The sequence below is a fragment of the Syngnathus scovelli genome, chromosome 3, assembly GCF_024217435.2.
Source record: "Syngnathus scovelli strain Florida chromosome 3, RoL_Ssco_1.2, whole genome shotgun sequence".
NCBI lineage: Eukaryota > Metazoa > Chordata > Actinopteri > Syngnathiformes > Syngnathidae > Syngnathus > Syngnathus scovelli.
In genome coordinates this window covers 15,225,670-15,246,077 of record NC_090849.1, presented here as the reverse complement: position 1 = coordinate 15,246,077, position 20,408 = coordinate 15,225,670, and the positions used below count along the sequence as shown (strand labels likewise).

The following is a 20,408-nucleotide window of genomic DNA, read 5'->3' as shown; positions in this document are numbered from 1 at the left end:
AACAGAGCGCTCTCGTGACCTCAATTTACCATGTGCGCATGCGCATGGCAGTGTTACTTTTCTGCCTGAACTAAATAGTTTTTCTCGGGCTAAATTGTCAGTTGGTGCTATTTCTTTACATTCATTTGACCGACTATTAGTTCCAAAAATCCGTGGCGCAATAAACATATCGTTGATGTCTTTACAGATTTTTATATCGTACTGTATCGCTGGTCACGTGACGCTGCTGTGAATCACCTGATTTGCAACTGAGAAAGAAAAATGGCCGCCCACTTGTCATACGGGAGAGTCAATTTAAACATTTTGAGAGAAGCAGCACGAAAAGAACTAAGGGAGTTCTTGGACAAGTGTGCGGGAAGCAAGGTAATATTTAACACGTAGGGGGAAAACAATCGGGGGGAATCATCTCTGTCGTGGACATAGGAACTGAATCAGGCACTGACATCATTGTGCAGCCATCAACACAGCCTGCTGAACAGTGCTTGGAGCTTTAGCTTTCCTATTCGGTAGACAGTACTGGTGGAGTTATTTAAATATTGCAGATGTTGGTCATGATGTGCTTTGTGTGTGCTCTTGTTCTGTAGGCCATAGTTTGGGATGAATATTTGACTGGCCCTTTTGGACTAATAGCACAATACTCTCTACTTAAGGTAACTGCTCACTTCATGTTGCTAACTTGGTAAAGCTTTTTGTCAACTACAGTATGCCGGAGTTGTATGCAAAAATTCTGTTGGAGTATCACAAATACATGTTCTTTGGTTCAGGAGCATGAAGTGGAAAAGATGTTCACCCTCAAGAGCGGTCGGCTCCCCTCTGCCGACGTCAAAAACATCATCTTCTTTGTCCGCCCCCGACTAGAGCTCATGGATATTATCGCTGAAAATGTATTCAGGTAGGTTTTATGCGTCATACCTCAAAACAGATATTTGATTTACACCTTTGAAGAAAATCCAGGCTTTTAAGTCCTTCAACATCACCCTCATACACTGTCCTTGCTTTGTGATTTGTGTTGTCAGTGAAGATAAGCTGCATTCGACACGTGACTTCCACATCCTGTTTGTACCCCGGCGGAGCATGTTGTGTGAACAGAGGCTGAAGGAGCAGGGTGTGCTGGGCTCCTTCATCAACATTGATGAGTATATCCTGGACCTGATTCCCTATGATGGCGACCTGCTGTCCATGGAATATGAAAGTGCCTTTAGGGTGTGTTCAATCTTCGCATTTAAAAGAATAAAAGGGAGACTAGAAGTGATTACTAAACAAACATCCAGTGCAAGAACATTATTTTTAAAATGCTGTAAGACTTGAATGAAAATGACATCCAGTGGTCAAGTTAAAAACTGCAATCAGTAATTGCAAGTACCTACTGTCCATCACAGGAAAAATAATACTGTAACAATCAACTCCTGAAAGATGCCATTTTTTTTCTTCTAAAGTGTGTTATTAATTGATTTTGCATATTCTTACAGGAGTGCTACTTGGAAAATGACCAAACAAGCCTTTACCACACAGCCAAGGGCCTGATGACTTTACAGGCATTGTATGGCACTATTCCACAAATTTACGGGAAAGGAGAGTGTGCACGGGTGAGTAATTTGAAAGTAGATCCACTTTAACAGCAAAGCATCTTATTGCGTGGTGACTGGTATCAATTGTCTTTCTTTTTCTGGTTGCTATTAGCATGTTGCCAACATGATGCTGAGGATGAAGAGGGAGTTTGCAGGTATTCAGAATCAGATCCTGCCCGTGTTTGACACACTGCTTCTCTTGGACCGGAATGTAGACCTGCTAACTCCTCTGGCTACACAACTCACATATGAAGGTCTCATTGATGAGATCTACGGAATAAATAACGGTTAGGATAATTTTTGTCAATATATTTTACACCTTTGTTTAGTAGCCAAGTTCACTGTTAATTTCTTTTGCAGGTAATGTCAAGTTGCCACCTGAGAAGTTTGCCCAGAAAAAACAAGGCGAAGCGAGTAAAGATTTGCCCACAGAGCCCAAGAAGTTGCAACTCAACTCAGCAGAGGAACTTTATGCCGAAATCCGTGACAAAAACTTCAATGCTGTTGGAGCGGCACTCAGTAAAAAGGCCAAAATTATTTCTGCTGCATTTGAGGTTGGTCCTGCTTCAGCTTTAAGCCACCTTGGCATGTTTATGCACAAAGGTGTGTGCTGCAGTGTGGCAAATCTATTCAGACACTAGGTTGCCATCTCTTTCTGACAGCCTAATTGAATTCCAATCGGATATGATTGTAATCTGACTCGGTCTTGAGAGAAAATCCATATGGTTAGGGAGTTGATGGCACTTTTAAAGAGATTCCATTCTGAATTTTATATCTCTACGTAGTGCTTTCCTATCAGGTTAGTACGGCAGATTTACGATAAGACATGTAGTGTTTGTTGTCTTGTTTCACAGGAACGCCACAATGCGAAGACAGTGGGTGAAATTAAGCAGTTTGTGTCCCAGTTGCCTCATATGCAGGCAGCGCGGAGCTCCCTGGCCAACCACACATCCATTGCAGAACTCATTAAGGACATCACAAGTCTGTAAACAATGAGTTACTCTTGCTTCTTTTACACAAATTGATTTATAACAAAAGTTTGCTTCACTGGGTTGTGTCTTTCAGCATCCGAAGCTTTCTTTGATAACCTAACAGTAGAGCAGGAGTTCATGACTGGAGTTGACACAGACAAGGTACATAGTCCTTGCACCCATCTTTTATTTAAGCTATTGTAATGATGTTTTTTTGTGCAGGTTGTTGTGTAAAAAAAAAAAAAAAAAGAGAGAGAGATTTCACAAATAGTGAATTGGACATACAGTGACTTTAATGTATTGGACATTTTATAATCCAGGTAAACACATACATTGAAGACCGGATTGCCCAAAAAGATCCCCTCATCAAGATTCTGCGCCTCGTGTGCATGCAGTCCGTCTGTAACAACGGCCTTAAACAGAAGGTCCTTGACTACTACAAGCGAGAGATTCTCCAGGTAGAGTTAAAAAAATAAATAAATAAAAATGTCCGATAAATCTGTTGTAATCTACTATGCGGATGAATTATATGTGGATAATCATTTTGGACACCTGGCCATTACTTTTACAAAAAGTTAAAATAAATGGAAATATGGAGTTGTCTTTGTATTAAATGTGCAACTGTTCAAAACGTAAAATGAAGAATTAGGTGGAAGTGATAAGTCTGTCACAAATGTACGTTAGTGCTTTTTTTCTGTAGTGTGTGACGATGCAATTTGATTTATTCCTTTACTCTCTTTTTAAAATACTTATCTCTTTAGTGACCGCCACTAATTTGTACATGTATGCTTTTGTTTTATAAGACCTATGGCTATGAGCATATCCTGACACTGAACAACCTAGAGAAAGGAGGTCTTCTGAAGCCACAGACCAGCTCAAGGAATAATTACCCTACCATTAGAAAAACCCTTAAACTGTGGATGGAGGATGCAAATGAACAAGTATGAATAGCAAGGAGATTATATGCGCTAACATTTGACCTATGACAAGGACATGGCGGTATTTGGTTGTTTGTTGTCTCTTTCAGAACCCCAACGACATCTCATACGTATACAGCGGCTACGCTCCATTAAGCATCCGACTCACCCAAGTCTTGGCCAGGCCAGGCTGGCGGAGCATTGAGGAGGTGCTGAAGATGCTCCCAGGTCCACATTTTGAGGAGCGCCAGCAGCTGCCTCCTGGACTCCACAAAAAACGTAAGGGCCAATTCATACATGTTTTTCCATCAGCCTTCTGCCTGTAAGATATAGATAAGCGTAGGCTTTGTTCATGTGAGGGCAGAAGCTGAATGAGAAGATGGATTGCACTAGGCCGACATTGTTATCCGACCTCTGCCGGTTTGCACTTATCTTTGTTTGCGTACGTCTTAAAATGAGCAATACACAGCATTTGTCAAGTCACCACCAGTGCTGCCATAGTGGCAGTTGGAGGTGTCAACACTGATGGGAATGACACTATCTTAGAAATATGCTAATTAGAACTGTGAGATTAGATTAAGTGGCGTGCTTCTGCTTGTCCATGTTAGAATAGATTTTCAAAGGTGCTAATTGAAGAGTCGCAGCAAAACTGATGGCTAGTAGATAGCTTTAACGTATTTATCCAGTAGTGCATGTAGTGGTATACTTCTATATAAATCAAAGCTGCGGATCCAAAATGTGAGGATTTCACTTCTTTTTTTTTTTTTTTTTTACAGACAGCTACAATTATGTTTGTGTCGTACTGTATGTACTGTATGTGAGAGATGACGTCAGACTTACTTTCAGGCCAGCAGGGGGAGAACAGGACGACACTGGTGTTTTTCTTGGGAGGAGTGACATATGCCGAAATAGCTGCTCTCCGTTTCCTTTCTCAAATGGAGGACAGCGGAATGGAGTACGTTATAGCTACAACCAAACTCCTCAACGGCGCATCTTGGATCAAATCTCTCATGGACAGACCCGAAGCTCAAATGCATTGAGTAAACTGCAATACACCTGGACACATCAAACAGCTTGAGCACTCTTCATGTCGATATAAGCGTGCTGCAGGTGTCTCACTGATGTCCATGTTAGAGAAACAGATGGAGATCTTTCCGTCCCTGAATTGTACTGAGGCAATGGAAAAAAATGGCTGTAAGAAAGTCATTTTTCTCTCAGTTGTATATAATTTATGTGTTAATAAAGCTTTGGTCAAAATGTAATGTGTTTAATGAAACAACGTTTTTGTTATTTTTATTTTTGAAGTGTTTTTTGGATGCATTTCCCCTTCCAGATAAAATATATTAACTAAATCATGAAGTTAAACGGGTCCCTCCATTATTCAATATTGTATGCAACACTACTGTTCCTACTGATGTGAATGCATGGGGGGGGGGGGGGGGGGGGGGGGGGGTGACGAGGGAGTATAGCTGTCAGCACAGGCCCAGCCCTCGGAAGGAGCAATTAGTGCAGTAACAGGCCTCCTGATCAGCCGATAATGCTCCTGCGCCGTCTGGAGAGCTCAGGCCTCAGCATCCTATCATTTGACAGCACAGGACACTGATTGAATTAGGAGGCCATTTGCTCGATGTTCCGGCAGAGAATAACTGTGCGGCAGCAGGGTTTTAGGTCTTCAGTCAATAGCATCTCCTCGTCTTTACAGTACAAACAGGGCTTCCTGCTGACAGGATATACTCCGTGTACTCTTCATGGATAAATCCATGTTTATTTCTTATTCCTAATTAGATTTATGAGTAAGATTTGCTTGACAGCTTTCATATTATACTAGGGTGTGTCTGAGGAGCAGGTGCACGGGAGGCATAACTACCATTAGGATCAATCCCAGGGGAATAAAATCCTTATGGTTAGTTCTTGTCTTTGGCTCCTCCTCAATTGGGAGTTGCAAGGCTCGAGGGTGCATCAGCCAACTTCACGGCTACAAGTGTACCAGCCCACCCTGTGAACAGCGTCAGTCCTGCTGCAACAACATCAAGGTATGAGTTGTTTGAAAGCTTTTATTTCCTACAATTGCAGATGTGTGTATGCTTTTGATTGATATTTTATTTGTTTACCATTTGCTGGATGAAGATTTAACAGCATATAGCTTTATTATGCTGCATAAAGAGTACATTATTTTAAAAGTGACTTTTATTTCAGTAAATAGTATTTGCATTTTTGGAATTAGATCTTCCTAATAGCTTCCTCTTTTACAATTACCAAATACTTGGCTGCAACTTCTACCACTGCTTTACATTTCCTGTTTTTTTCCCCCAAAATGTAAATGTAATGTTTTAAAATTATTGTGCATGTTCACCTTTTCTAAGTGTTAATATCTAAAGAGCTCAGATTCATGCTAAACCAATGACTAAAGATGTTTGCGGGATTTAGATCAATACTGAAACCTTTTAGTGCAATTTGCAAATACATTATTTAACGGTTGTCATCATAAGGCTATGTGGCCGATACATTATTTATTTGCTTCATTCTTTTGTATCGTGACAAGTGTGTGTTTGCAGAATGGGACGAGGTGGGAACCTGGGACACCTGACTCTTGTTGCTCCCAAGCACAAGACACAGCAGATGCATCTGGATTCCGAGCCTTTTTTTATTCGCTTTCTGCGGACATTCAGGGAAATCCTCAAATTTGTCCTCTTCAGCTACACTGTGCTTTTTGGCTCCTTACTTCTCGCCCGTTGGACCACTTACTACATGGTGGGAAAGTAAAAAGACACAGAGATTCAACTTGCACTTGGATGAGGAGCTCTTTATTCAGATTGAAGATACTTTATTTGGGATTCGAAATAAGTGTCAGTGTTTTTTCCTGCTTAATACTTGCTACTTGATTCCAATCAATCAAATATGATAATTTGGTAAGAACTGTGCACTCATCCAAACTTGCTGATGCCAGCTAAAAGAGCAGAATTACAACAATTTGAATTGCAACTTTGCTTCTGATGTGTTGGTGTGTGTATTCTTGAACTTTTAATGCATTGAAAAGTGATCACAATAAATGTTATATCTGTCTGCAGTCAAAAACATACAGTATAAAAAAAAAAAAAAAAAACGCCATTATATGAAATGCACTATTACTGATTGTTTCTAAGTGATTAAATGGAGAGATTGCTTAGGTTTAAATATTGTATTTAGCAAACAGGACAAAGGAATGATAGGGATTATATATATATATATCTGAATTCTGACTTTATTTTGCCAGATGCTTGGATATTGGAGACTTATCTTGAGACATTAACCAGGCTAAGCAATTGGTGATACAGGTCTTCCTTTGCACCTGATGTCTATGTAACCCACATTTATTAAAATATATTCATTTAATTAATTAGTTTTACCTTTAAAACGCTGCCTGTAATACTTTCCTGTTTTATTTGTTGAATGTTGTTAGATGATAGTGTTCAATGATACACACATACGTACACTTTCATGACTTTTATGTAACAGAAAATGTATAAAAGTAAACTGTTTGTTTGATGTGAATCTACCTGTTTTAAAATAAAAATGTAAGGTGAAAAGAAAAGTATTAAAAGGCCAAATGCAAAACTAATATGTTTTGTTGACAAAACTCCGTGCGTCATTTAATGCGTTTGATTCCAGTTATAGTGCCAGTCCACACGGGCGGGGCTTGGCGTTTCCTGCTATTTCCAAAGCAGTCATCGACGCTTCTCATTAAAACAAAAATTACATTATAATTTAAACAGTCATGATTTCTGGCGGTGAGTTAAGTTAATTTGTGCAGCTAAACAACTCAGGACTAAAATACTGATTTTTTTTCTTTGCTCACCCTCACCGCCCTCACGGTGTAACAATTGATATATTTGTCAACGCCAGCAGCGTTGCGCCATTTTGAAAGCGTTATGTTGGGAGAGGCAGGGACGAGAGAATTCTTAAAAGTATAGTGCAAAGTCTAAACACCTGTTCTTTATTCCAGCATTATTACCGTTTTTCTATGAGAAAAATATTTGTAGTCCTTGCAAAAGTTAAGCTAAGGTCGTGTGTGCTTCTTTAAGAAATAATAATGAAATAAACATTGGCAGAGCTCGCAGTTTCATTCCTCTACTCTACACCTCCTCGGTAGTCAGAAAGCAGCAGCAGTGCTTAGTCCAGGGCCTGAGCCCGCTTCACAGATTCCTTCTCTCGCTGGCCCACCACCATGGCAGGTAAAATTTAAACGACACGGCGAGGCTGCGGTCATCGGTTAATAAGTCACGAATAAAACGGAACCTAATCTAGTGTTGGTGGTTAACTAGCAGGAAGCTAGCATGCTAAGCTCGTGTTGGTTTTTGTAGTGAGCGTAAATAAAGTTGCTCTTGGTGTGGCGTGGTGTCTTGAAACTGGATTTCTACCTCCTGCAGGGGTCGGTGATGAGAGCGACGAGGTGCAATGGTGTTTCTCCCAAGTCAAAGGAGCAATAGATGACGACGTTGCAGAAGGTGAGTCCATCTGATTTTCCCCCCTCATTGATACTTGGAACATGTATGAAAAGTCGCCTAATCATTTCCAGATCTTTGAGATTCATCCTAATCTTCATGCACTCTTTGTCATTACTATAAGAAAATAAAGCGAACTTGTTGAAACAACTGAGTCTCTTCGACAACGCGAAATGACATTTCTGCACGCTAGTTATATATTAATTGTTGGCATTTTAGTGCAAGGAGTATGTTCCAGGCTGCTGCGACTGGGTTTCGCGTGCCTACATTTTGGCCTAAAAGTGTTACTATAGTGGAGTAAAAATGTTCAGAAGTAAGGAATAATTGCTTACTGCTAAGAAAACTGCTTGTAAGACACATTCATTCCACTAGTGTGCCCTCGTTCTATTGTGCTGAATTGTTTTACAAGTGAGGACAAAAGACATCAAGGATATCTCATAAATGTTCAGTCAAGTTTGATAATTTCAAATTGCAACGTAAACTATTGGTAATAGTTTGGCAATGGACAGTACATATGTTATTATTCATGTGGGTGCCATTAATTGGACAAGCATATCAAGAGACTACAGATCATCTATTTCTCTGCAATGCTCACCATATGTTTGCCCATCAAAGGTGATAATGACACTGCTGATCTTTTGTTTCAGGTCATTGTTGTCCTTTGGGCTTAATTTTTTTTTGTGAGCTAGATGCGCGAAAGATGAAATGGCTACGGAGTTTATTGTACTTTGGTCCTGGTGCCAGATCTTATCCGATATTGCAAACAGAAAGCATAATTCACTCTCATTTGCATGGGCTTTATTACACTAAATGCACTAAAACTCTACATTGCATATCGACTGTTATTACGACAGTAAATCTACACTGTTTACAGTCAACTCTACCTTACATCCACAGTGGTCGTCAATGCATGCCTAAAACACGAATTATTGTTCACATTTTGTAACATCTTGACCTGTCAATCTGCAGCTAAAAATACTTCTGCTATCCACTGGATGCCATAATGCTGTTAAATGTGCGTGAGTTGTGTGACAGCTGTTGACTCCCAGAGCCATCTCTTGTAAATTCTCTAGTGACTTTGGGACTCCCTGCCATTTTGTTCCCATAATAGACAACTCCAGCTGTGTGAATTATCGGGAAAGGAGCAAAGAGCCGCATCCTGTCCTGAATTGAACTTGCATTCAGTGTCTCATGTCTGGTTCGCACTGTACTTTTCCACTCCATTTGTTTTCTGCATAAAAATGTTACAATGTCTTAAAGATCGGTAGCTGAGCATAACACAACACAAATCGGTGAATCAAATAATGTCAAAAACTGTGATCTCTAAACAGTTAAACATTTTAAATTAATTTGGCATTACCTTTAATCAAAAATATAATACATAGCTGATTGCTAATTAGACTTTGAAAAAGAATGCACCCCAAGTGCACATGCGGCAAAGACTCTCCTTAACTACCACTAACAACCCAGGCTACAATTAAGTTTTCCCAGAGCTACAAAGCTTGTGTGCCATGCAAGATCAGGGCATCCACCTGAAGGGGGCATCCCATTAATTCGTAGTTATTTGTGTTTGGATGAGCTTGTCAGAAAAAGGCTGTATGAAGCACTTTGTTTGCTCCACACTCACTCTATGCCTGTGTTAAGAATCGTGTTCACACTAGTGCCAGGCAGTAAACAAGGACTGATTGTTGTTTTCAATGTTCTGTGTATTGTATAATTAGATGTAAATGCTGTTCAAGGTGCCAATTGTTCCTTTTCTCTGGTCCTGCACAATGTGGATGGATGGATGGATGGATGGATGGATGGATGGATGGATGGATGGATGGATGGATGGATGGATGGATGGATGGATGGATGGATGGATGGATGGATGGATGGATGGATGGATGGATGGATGGATGGATGGATGGATGGATGGATGGATGGATGGATGGATGGATGGATGGATGGATGGATGGATGGAAGATGAAATTGTGTATACATGCATATGTGTATACAGGCTTGTGTCACTCGTCTTTATTCTTGCAGCTCATTGGTGACAAAAACTTTACGTTGTCAGGACCACTGACGTTTAGACATGATTGCATGTTAAAGAGGCAGTGTTGCGATATTGTGATTAAAAAACTTATGATATTCCTGTGTCGACAGCTGATATCATATCCACTGTTGAGTTCAACCACTCAGGGGAGTTGCTTGCCACTGGAGACAAAGGCGGTCGTGTAGTCATCTTTCAACAGGAGCCAGAGGTGCTTTTTATGTGGAGATGTCAATATTTGTTTGACTTTGCATATCCCATATTATTTGTAGTCTTGCATCGTTGTGCCTGACGTGATCTTTGCTTGATTGTTGTTTTTAAGAGTAAGAATCAGCCTCAGTGCCGTGGAGAATACAATGTGTACAGCACCTTTCAGAGCCATGAACCTGAGTTTGACTACCTGAAGAGCCTTGAGATTGAGGAGAAGATCAACAAGATTCGATGGTTGCCCCAGAAGAATGCTGCTCACTTCCTTTTATCCACAAATGGCAAGTTGACTTGTCTACTCTAGAGAACATGTTATACAACTTATTTTCTTGAATTTAAGTCCATTAGGACATCTTCTGGACATTTTTTAAACTGCTAAAAATATGTGTCTATAAAAGCAAAAATAGAACTTGTAATTAAGGCAGTCGAACAATATGACATACAACAAATATTTGTTGGCTGTAGTAGTTGACTAACTGACTTTGGCAGAGTTTCATAACATTTCAAGTGACATGTCGGTAAATGGTCTTGTACAGTAGTTACCTAGCAATGTAAATCGCAAGTGTTGCGTTTTTAAGATCACAAAAAAAAGTTTTTTTTTGTCGAGTCACTCACATAATGTAATAATATTCAACTACAGATTTTTTAAGAATTATTGATACCCCCTTGTCATTGTCCTCTCATAGATAAAACCATAAAGCTGTGGAAAATTAGCGAGCGAGACAAGAGACCGGAAGGTTACAATTTGAAAGAAGATGACGGTCGCTACAGAGATCCAAATACAGTCACAACGCTACGGGTGGGTCGTGCGTGTATTATTCATTTTTTACAGGTCATCACAATTTAACGTGTTGTCTAGCTGGTAAAAAAGACGGTGAACTCACTGGTCTTTTCCCCTAGGTACCAATCTTCAGGCCCATGGACCTGATGGTGGAGGCCAGCCCTCGTAGAGTCTTTGCCAATGCTCACACTTACCACATCAATTCCATCTCAGTTAACAGTGATTGTGAAACCTACCTGTCAGCAGATGATCTTCGCATCAATTTGTGGCACTTGGAGATCACTGATCGCAGCTTTAGTATCCTTTCTCTTTTAGCTCCTCACACACATCATCAGTATTGGAAACTGCTTATCTTTTCCGGACCGGTAATTGAGCACATCGTTTCCACTGTGAGAGAGGGCACTTGGTAGAGAGACTGTGAAGAGGGAATTCAGTCTAGCCTGGCTCTGTTAATTTCTGTGCATAGATGTTATTGAAGATGTGTGCGTTCTTCTCATAATTGAAAGTTACAGGTGAAATATAAAATAAATACAAATAATCAATTTTCAAAATATGGTATGATGCCACTGTAGTGATTTTCATGTTATAATTTCAAGTCTGTAAGTCTCCTCTTTCCTCTTCTCTTCTGTTGGACCTGAACCTTTCTTACTCAGATATTGTTGACATCAAGCCAGCTAACATGGAGGAATTGACCGAGGTGATCACAGCATCAGAGTTCCATCCTAACCAATGCAATACATTTGTGTACAGTAGCAGTAAAGGAGCCATCCGCTTGTGCGACATGAGGGCGTCAGCACTCTGTGACAACCATGCCAAATGTAAGTAGGTCACTCCTACTATGACTCAACCCAACTAAAAAACAGAATTCCATTTTTGTAGTCTTATAATGATCCAAGTCCCTAGCCTAAAATTCCGTTTCCTCGGTATGTAGTAAGGAAGTACATTGTTGTGTTTGCAGTGTTTGAAGAGCCAGAGGATCCAAACAATCGTTCCTTCTTCTCAGAAATAACGTCATCCATCTCTGATGTGAACTTCAGCCACAGTGGACGTTACATAATGACCCGTGACTACCTGTCCATGAAAATCTGGGACCTCAATATGGAGACTCGTCCAGTGGAGACCTATCAGGCATGTTATGTTGGTCAAGCTAAACAATTTACTAGGCATCCCTACTATTTATAGTCCTGTAAATGAGTAGCTTGGTTTGCCATCCTCAAAATTGTTCTTCTCTATCAGGTTCATGAATATCTCAGGAGCAAGCTGTGTTCACTCTATGAGAACGATTGCATCTTTGACAAATTTGAGTGCTGTTGGAATGGAAACGACAGGTGAGAACATACATTCTCGTCATTGATTTTCATTCTGCCTCCTTTGCTATGCCGTTTCCTAGATGTTAAAAGCCATAGTTTGCGTAACAGCTATCGGTTGGCATCTTTGGCAGTTTGGTTTACTATCCAGTTGACTCAGATCTCTGCCTCACTTTTACTTTGTGCCCTGTGTGCAGTGTGGTCATGACAGGTTCCTACAACAACTTCTTCAGGCTCTTTGACCGAGGCTACAGGCAGGATGTGACCCTAGAGGCATCAAGGGAAAACAGCAAACCGCAGTCTATTCTTAAACCCCGCAAAGTAAGCTCAGGTGGGAAGCGCAAGAAGGATGAGATCAGTGTAGACAGTTTGGACTTTAACAAGAAGATCCTCCACACTGCCTGGCATCCCCTGGACAACATTATTGCAGTGGCCACCACCAATAATCTCTATATATTCCAGGACAAACTTAACTAGTATTGCTCCATCACGCAGACACAAAATCTGTCAAAATGTTCAAGTCTGGCTCAGACCTTGAGTATGGCTGATCATCACAAGTACACTTTTCACGTATAATACAAATTGAATTTACCGGCTGTGTTGAGCTAATTACTGTACAAACTTTGGGATTCCGAGGCTTATTTACTTTTCCCTCCAGAAGCACATGTTCATCCAGCTGCTGGTTACAACTCTACTACATCTTAGACCAAAGGGAAGATATATGTAAAAAGACAAACAAACCTATTTTTCATGTGGGCATTCGTCCCAATACTAATTGTTAATGCAATTTGGCTCCTACAACATTTGATTAATTTCAGCAGGAAAATGTTTAATTGTAGACTCAGTTGCACTGGCATGAAAAAAATGCTGATACAAGTAGTCGACACTCCTTAGTTGCACCCACCCAATTTGACACATTCACTCACAACTTCTTCCTCATTGAGTACATTGATAAAAGGCCAATCGAGGATTTCTCCCACTAAGGTTATTGAAAGGTGCTCTAAAAACAATGCAGCCACCTCTTTTTCTGCTGCATAACAATTTATACCAGCTTAGATCTTTATCCTAAGATGGCCTGTTGTTTACATTTTTTTTTCTTAACAGTAGGGATGACAACTTTCAGTGGTCATCTAAATCGCGTACTGCTTATGTACATGCCAAGCGGGGGGGGGGGGGGGGGGGGGGGGGCTGTATTTACCAGGTTAGTTTCCTTTGACATAAACTACTTATTTCCTAAGACACACAGCTTTCAGGAATTTGTTTCATCATATTTTAGGAGCACATGTACAATATAATGTTTTCATAACATGGTTGACTTTTGACTGGCAGGTGTTTGGGTTCAGGGAACTGAATCATGCCAAAGTCAAATGTGCTTTATGCCTGTAAATTATAGTCATTTAGTTAAAGCTCTGCTCAGTCATTACTATAATGAAACTGTACCACCAATAACAGCTCAGGCTCAAGGGCCCAAGGTGGTCCAGGTGTTTTGTTGGGTGTTGCTGCCAACCTCCACAAAACAAATGTTATGTTGCAGACAGGTAACTTTACCCCTTGGATCGTTTCATTTTTTATATTTTATACTGTATCAGAAGAGAAAAATAGTCTCTATAGCTGATTTATTTTTGTATAAATTAAGGCAACAGTTGTAGTCTGATCACTGACGTTTTAAATGGAACTGTCTCTGATGGTTGGTTTGAATGTAGATGGAAGGCTTGTGTGCTGTCTCAGGGCAGATATTTGTTTGAAAGTTCTGTGATGTCAAATAGGAGCATGCTCTTTCCTTTTTTTTAAGTCATTTTTATACCTGCAAAAGCATAGGCAGGACAGTACAGCATCTGGCCTGAAAGGAGTAAAAAGTGTTTTTCAATTTACTCTTTCCAAGTGAACATTGCCTTATTTTCTTGAAAGGGTATCTGTTCTACAAGCTTTTTTTTTCCGGATATGTATTATTTAAGGAGAGAATTTGTGTAGCACTTGGTTTGCAGATGTTAAATCTAAATGAAGAAATTACTTTAGAACTTAAAAACCTGCTTCTCTTTAGCGATGCCTCCGTCACAAGTTGCTGATCTTGAGAAGAAAATAGGTTGAGGATTTAGGTTAAGCTTAAGTTTTAAATTAACCTCTTTTCAAAGCACAGAGCGAATTTTACAATGACTGGAATGCCAACAAAAAGAGGTGATGATGTCACTTCCTCAGGGCTGTGCATAATATCCTTCAATCATAGGGCGTTTTCAAAATGACTTTTGGAGTGTTAAGATTAGTGGCTTCTCTAAGCAATCCTGAGATATCACAGTTTGATTTTCTCAACAAAGGATTGTCGTTGGGTTTGTTGATCACCCTTGTTAAAAAAAAAAACTGAAATATTTACTGCCGTTTGTTAATTAGAATGTCATTCATAGCTGATGCACTGAATATTTTGAAAACCACAAAACCCCCATTTGCCTTTATTAAAGCATTAAGAGTCAAGATAACCTGACAAAAGCATTTCATGTGGCGTGCCAAACATGAGACACTCAGGGGAATTCACCACTGATCAATGATCAAAATATTGTACCTTCAAGATAGCGGGTTGTCAGTACTAAATAAATAAAAAAATGCCTTAATCAAAAGCCTATGCATTTCGATTGTGTAACAGTTAATTGTTATGACCCAATAGAGACTGATAAAATGATACTGTATCAACAGCATCAAATGTATGGAGTTTTTGACCCTAGCATCATACATAAACTCATTTTGGGGGACGTTAAATTTTTGTTTCTTTCAAGTTCTTAAATAAAGATGGAAGAATTTTGTCTGGTGTGGAAAACTATTCAACTTTGTGTGTGTGTGTGTGGGGGGGGGGTTAGATGGAATTTAATTATATTATTACTATAAGTAATAAAGTTCTGCACACTCAACATTGTCTCCACGTTGCGGCCCCCTACCTCCAGTAGGACCTGATCAGGCCGACAGCACCGTCGAGTCATGACCAGAACACGGCTCAAGACCATGGGTGACAAGGCCTTCTCAGTGGCCCTCCCTGAACACCTCAGGGTTCCACAGACGGTGGATGCTTTTAAAAAGGGGCTAAAGACCTTTTTACTCTGGCCTATAGCGAAATACTTACTATTTCATGCTTTTATATTTTTGATAGTCTCTCTTTGTTTTTCTCCTCTCTTTTAAAGTCTTGTTTGCACTGTAGCAATTTGAGATTTGATGTCTAATGTAAAGTCTGTTTAATACAATGTATTATTAATATGCAAAACTAAGTTCCCAATTAAATTAACATAATACAGTTAGTATTCTATTGAATATTATATCATGATATAATTACTAACATCTTACCACCACCCCACCAAAAGAATAAAAGCTGTTTATTATTATATAACCACGTTTTAATAGATTAATGCGTCTCAGGCTTCAATGACGAATTGAGTTTACTATGTACTTTGTCAACCAACAGTGATGAAAGCCTACATCATTTTGAGTCAATAACCACGTAAAGCCTTGTGCGTTTGTTAAGTCTTGTTTGGCTCTTCACATCACAATACAGTTACACGTACACGTATTTTAATATGAAAGATGCACGGCTATCTGTGAATGAATGGATACACGTCCATGATCTATTTCAACACAGCCTTTTTTTATCCTGTCTGGACACTGGCCAGGCTACGCGCATGCGCGCGCCTCAGTCATGTTGACGAATGCGAAAACAGAAGTCAACATGTCCACCGCTGCTGCTCAACAAAACAATAACGAAGAGCCTGGGCTTCACGGTACGTAACATAGTCTTTATGTCCTGAAGCTATTCCAAATTTAGTTAACGCGTATCCTGTCTTTCTACCCTAATAAGTCTATAATAATTTTGGTTAAAGTTGAATCGGGTAAAAGCGTTTCCTCATCCTCTTGGATGGGTGGCGGGTGACGTGGAATGACGTTGCTGAAAATTGGCCAATAAGACTTCGCAATTATTTTACTGATGGAAATTGTAGCCAATCACATTGCCCATCAATGTTGGGCGGACTCTCACCAAAATGAAAACAACTTGGAGATAAAAAAAAATACTAACATTGCGTTGATTTTTATTTAAAGATTTTCCTTGCCGTCACGAGTAGTTTTGAGGGCTTGAGAATGCTAGCGTTATTTTACCAGGCATTGTCTCCAAAATTCACGACTAAAATAAGACAGAAAATCGTCCTGGGACGTTACTTACGTTGTCATTGTCAACAGAAACACATTTTAGACAAATAATTGACCTTGTTCGCACGCAATTAATAATTGTTAAGAGTACAAGCATCATATGGGCAACAACGACACATCGGACCAGCTTGTCTGTTACGCAACAGAGAGCTGCATTGTTGACATGGGTATAAAAATACCCTGGACCATGCTCGGGCACGTCGCTAAATCGTTATTCTGTCTGTCAATTTTATTTCTTAATGTATTACATAAACAGACGATAGAGGCGTTGCGTGCGATTAGTTTGCATTCTGTGTGCAACCAAGCTGTCTTTACTGGATTGCATAACGCCCTCCTGGCTGGGGGGGAAAAAAAACTAGCTGTTAGTAGGGCAGTGGCACAAAGATGAACACTAACACTGTTGCAATGATTATAGTCCAAATACAACGCTTAATCGCATTAATGTCAGATTTTATGATGAACAGGATAGTCTAAAAGTGTTTTTAACCTTGTGTGTTTTCAAGGCTCTTGGGTGGAATTGGAGTTGAATGGAAACATAGGCGTGAATACGAGCTTGCAAATATCAGCTGCTGCAGACCAAATAAATGCAAACGCTGGCACAAGTCGCACCCTGGAAGTGGTGCCAGAGATAGATGAAACCCTGATTGGAGGACTAGAACATGTGCCATCCTCCTCCTCCATTCACAACGGGGACATGGAGAGGATTCTCCTGGATGCACAGCATGAATCCAGCCCAAGTAATTCTTCGTGTGACAGGTGGGGCAAAAGTTACATGCTAAATGGTGTCAGTAGTGTAGAAACATACCTATTAACCACAATGTGTCCACTCAGTCCTCAAAGGCCACAGAGTCCAAACCAGGATGAGGGTCAGATCACTTTTGATGTGGATATGTCTAGTCCAAGAGGTAGTCAGGTAAAAGTCATTCTATTTACAATTTTCAAAAGAAAAACCTTTTTTTTATTGTATTTATGAAACACAATGTCACATCAGGTCTGGGTTGTACCCCAACTTTTGCCCAAAATCAGTTGGGATAGGCTACAGCTCACCTGCGGCGCTAATCAGGATAAGTTATGTAAAAAATGGATGAAATTACTTTGGCAATTTTAGATGTCAGGCACAAATTGTTGACAGAATCTGTTTCTTAACAGCTAACACTAAAGTAATGAACATTAAATGTGGAGAAACGTAAACATGTTGTGAATCATCAATGGCTGCATATGTAAAAGCTTGAAAATGAGAAAAATGTGACTTGTGTCGTGCAAAAAAAAAAATCACTGCTTTTTAACAATTTGATCCCTTCATATTTGTAGTCGGAAGAAGAAGGTGCAGACAAAGAGAGAGAAGATGATATCCTCATGAACAAAGAAGTCGACTGGGTTGCTGATTGGTCCAGCAGGCCAGAAAATATTCCACCCAAGTGAGCAGGCTCCTTCTTCTTGTTTTACATCTGATGGTGGCTGTCCTTTCCTTTTTTTATCTTAAGTTATATGCTGCTAATTGATTTTGTGTTATTTCAGAGAATTTCACTTTAGACACCCCCGGCGTGCAGTATCCCTTAGTATGAGAAAAAGTGGTGTCATGAAGAAAGGCGGCGTATTCTCTGCTGAATTCCTCAAAGTTTTCATCCCGTCGCTTCTCATTTCACACATCCTCGCTCTCGGAATCGGGTAAGAAGTCGTATGTTTAATGGCCATTCATGAATTTGGTGTCTAACTTATTTTGAGCCATGGCATAGACTTAAGTTGAGCATCATTTTGACTAACCAGAATAGAAACAAATAAAAGCAAGATATACATATCAGCATTGCACTGAATATAGCTGTCATAAGTCATTTGAGGGAGCCCTGCTGTTTTGTCTTCAATGAGCTGGGCCCATCTTAGGGAAATGAGAGACAATGACACCGTCTACTCCGTGATTTTTGTTTTTAATTACCATCATTGGAGAATATTCCGTCTGACAAAAATAGGAAGTTGTACATGAAAGCAAGGTATTCAATGTGAACAGTTTTGAAGGCTTATTTGCCTCATTTGCGAGAATGTCACCAGAAGTGCAGGAGTGATACAACCTTAATTTAAGTGGGACTGAGAATGCCACTTTCTTTTTCTTGTAAATTCTGACTCATCTTCTGACACATTTAACACTTAACACATTTTTCCTCATTTGTGGGATTTCTCTATTTTTTACTGAAATACTGCATGACTCATTGTACTCTTAGTTTTTGACATGTGTACAAAGCCACTGGCGGATGCACTTGATTCTTAAACTAAACTTTCCTGTCGACACTCATGATCAAATATTTTTATACAGTTTCTCTGTGTGGCAGGTGCCCAATGGTCCACGGCCTAGCGGTTGGGGACTATACTGCGATCGATAACTGATCACTTTCACAATAAAACTTTCCATGTTTATAATTTAAATTTTGCCTTAAAAATATACCAAGAATTATTTACACACAGAAGCTGTTGTCATAATATAAAATAATCTGTTGTCTGATACAAATTGGCTGTCACAATACCGTTCTAAGCATGTGAGAGCATAATCTTCTATTTGTTTTGTCTTTGAAGGGTGTACATAGGTAAAAGAATCGCCACAGCCTCTGCCAGCTCTTACTGAGTGGAAAATAAGCAGTGCCTGGATGTCCTCCCGTCTTTCACGTAGCCTGTGATCACGTGTTTCTCGGCAGTCATCGTGCACCCACATTTGTCCTCCCAATCCATGTTAGACTTTGTCACATTGTAAGTGTATGCACATGACACATGTTGTAATGTGGTTACTCCTCATGTTGACCCAAGGCATCCCAGTTGACTTGTATCCACTCAATAACAACTCCTGTGCAAGATGATAAAAATAGTCATCCTGATCCAAGGGTTTGGCCTCAGTGGGTTTTAGGTTTGGGGATGGATAGTCCAAACTTTTTTTTTTTTTCGGTGTTGTCATCAGACAATCTGGCCCTTCAGCTGTCACCGTACTATTTTATTCGCCAGCGTTATCAACCCAAAGTATGTGACATATCTGAAGTAATAAGTTCAGGTAGGAAAGAACTTGGAATGCCTTAAACTTTTGAGCTGAACTTTAGAGGTGCAGTTATCGAAGGAAACGTAATGCTCCACGTGTCTTTATGAAATAGAAGCTTGATCATTTTTACCTTCAGTGGTTTTCTTTTTAAAGCTTCATGTTTTGAAGATTGAACCTAAATCTACCATGTAGCCAGTGAGTTTTGCCTTTTGTAGTATTTTACTATATTATGATAGTGGAACTTGGGCCGAGCGGCGATGTACCAGGCCATATGTTCTTTTGTTTTTGCCTTTGCAGATTGCTTTTTATCACACATAACAGTAACAATGGCAAAGTGTCAAATTAATATTTACCGCTGCACATTTTCATTGTATTGGTTTGGGGGGGGATTCCCCTACATGTTTTGCTATTGAAATCCAGTTGTGAAGGTACTTAAAGCTGTGATATGCTTCACTTAATAGAAACTCCCTGATATTGTGTCAATAATATATCATATAATGAATAAGCTGTTCCAGGAACCTGTTTTCATCTATATGTCACTGTCAATACCATTTCCAGTGTGATACGTACAACGCTTGTAAACTTCCAGAAAAAATAGTCAGACAAGCTTTGACTAATTTAAGTGCATGTAACTTCCATGTATTGATGCTAAAAGTGATAATGAAGACTAATGACTGGATGCCTCATTTTCAGTGTTTTAAAACTGATATAATGTGATGTGAAAACCAAATCTATTGTTCTGGATTCTGTGGTAGATTTGGTTTTTAAAACACTCAATGTGGGTTTCAATGCATAAATAACACATTATCTCCTTAATCTACGGGCTTGCGTGCAGTTATTGAGAAAGCGACTAACAATAGTGTAACATAAGACTCCATCATCGAAATGTAGTTACAATAACTCAAACATATGAGATCATTGGCACAGTTGGAAAACAAATTGAAGA

The 20,408-nt window shown here is 39.7% G+C and overlaps 3 protein-coding genes across 3 annotated transcripts; all 3 read left to right on the top strand.

Annotated features, from left to right (window-relative positions):
* The first annotated feature begins 199 nt into the window (after nucleotides 1-199).
* vps33a (VPS33A core subunit of CORVET and HOPS complexes) lies at nucleotides 200-4,718 on the top strand. The gene is made up of 13 exons (XM_049762252.1): nucleotides 200-363; nucleotides 585-650; nucleotides 765-892; nucleotides 1,017-1,203; nucleotides 1,470-1,586; nucleotides 1,681-1,855; nucleotides 1,929-2,122; nucleotides 2,423-2,549; nucleotides 2,634-2,701; nucleotides 2,860-2,997; nucleotides 3,343-3,480; nucleotides 3,567-3,735; nucleotides 4,303-4,718. Exons 1-13 carry the CDS (start codon nucleotides 262-264, stop codon nucleotides 4,494-4,496), a joined length of 1,803 nt encoding a protein of 600 aa, XP_049618209.1. The 5' UTR covers nucleotides 200-261; the 3' UTR covers nucleotides 4,497-4,718.
* A 2,616-nt stretch (nucleotides 4,719-7,334) lies between these two features.
* On the top strand, nucleotides 7,335-15,059 carry LOC125993704 (serine/threonine-protein phosphatase 2A 55 kDa regulatory subunit B alpha isoform). Its single transcript, XM_049762516.2, has 10 exons — nucleotides 7,335-7,667; nucleotides 7,863-7,940; nucleotides 10,086-10,183; nucleotides 10,295-10,460; nucleotides 10,866-10,978; nucleotides 11,080-11,257; nucleotides 11,614-11,778; nucleotides 11,919-12,088; nucleotides 12,197-12,288; nucleotides 12,465-15,059. Exons 1-10 carry the CDS (start codon nucleotides 7,661-7,663, stop codon nucleotides 12,742-12,744), a joined length of 1,347 nt encoding a protein of 448 aa, XP_049618473.1. The 5' UTR covers nucleotides 7,335-7,660; the 3' UTR covers nucleotides 12,745-15,059.
* Nucleotides 15,060-15,863: 804 nt separating this feature from the next.
* Nucleotides 15,864-20,278, top strand: bnip3la (BCL2 interacting protein 3 like a). Its single transcript, XM_049762517.2, has 6 exons — nucleotides 15,864-16,022; nucleotides 16,950-17,202; nucleotides 17,278-17,359; nucleotides 17,758-17,864; nucleotides 17,965-18,114; nucleotides 19,012-20,278. The coding sequence occupies exons 1-6, from the start codon at nucleotides 15,941-15,943 to the stop codon at nucleotides 19,058-19,060; spliced, it is 723 nt and encodes a 240-aa protein (XP_049618474.1). The 5' UTR covers nucleotides 15,864-15,940; the 3' UTR covers nucleotides 19,061-20,278.
* Nucleotides 20,279-20,408: the final 130 nt, after the last annotated feature.

Coding starts and splice junctions, on each gene's coding strand:
- vps33a (XM_049762252.1), top strand. CDS start 262: ATGGCCGCCCACTTGTCATACGGGAGAGTCAATTTAAACATTTTGAGA. Junction 1,204..1,469: donor AATATGAAAGTGCCTTTAGG/GTGTGTTCAATC, acceptor ATATTCTTACAG/GAGTGCTACTTGGAAAATGA. Junction 1,587..1,680: donor GGAAAGGAGAGTGTGCACGG/GTGAGTAATTTG, acceptor GGTTGCTATTAG/CATGTTGCCAACATGATGCT.
- LOC125993704 (XM_049762516.2), top strand. Junction 12,089..12,196: donor GTCCAGTGGAGACCTATCAG/GCATGTTATGTT, acceptor CTTCTCTATCAG/GTTCATGAATATCTCAGGAG. Junction 12,289..12,464: donor TGTTGGAATGGAAACGACAG/GTGAGAACATAC, acceptor CCCTGTGTGCAG/TGTGGTCATGACAGGTTCCT.
- bnip3la (XM_049762517.2), top strand. CDS start 15,941: ATGTTGACGAATGCGAAAACAGAAGTCAACATGTCCACCGCTGCTGCT. Junction 17,203..17,277: donor AGTAATTCTTCGTGTGACAG/GTGGGGCAAAAG, acceptor GTGTCCACTCAG/TCCTCAAAGGCCACAGAGTC. Junction 17,865..17,964: donor CCAGAAAATATTCCACCCAA/GTGAGCAGGCTC, acceptor GTGTTATTTCAG/AGAATTTCACTTTAGACACC.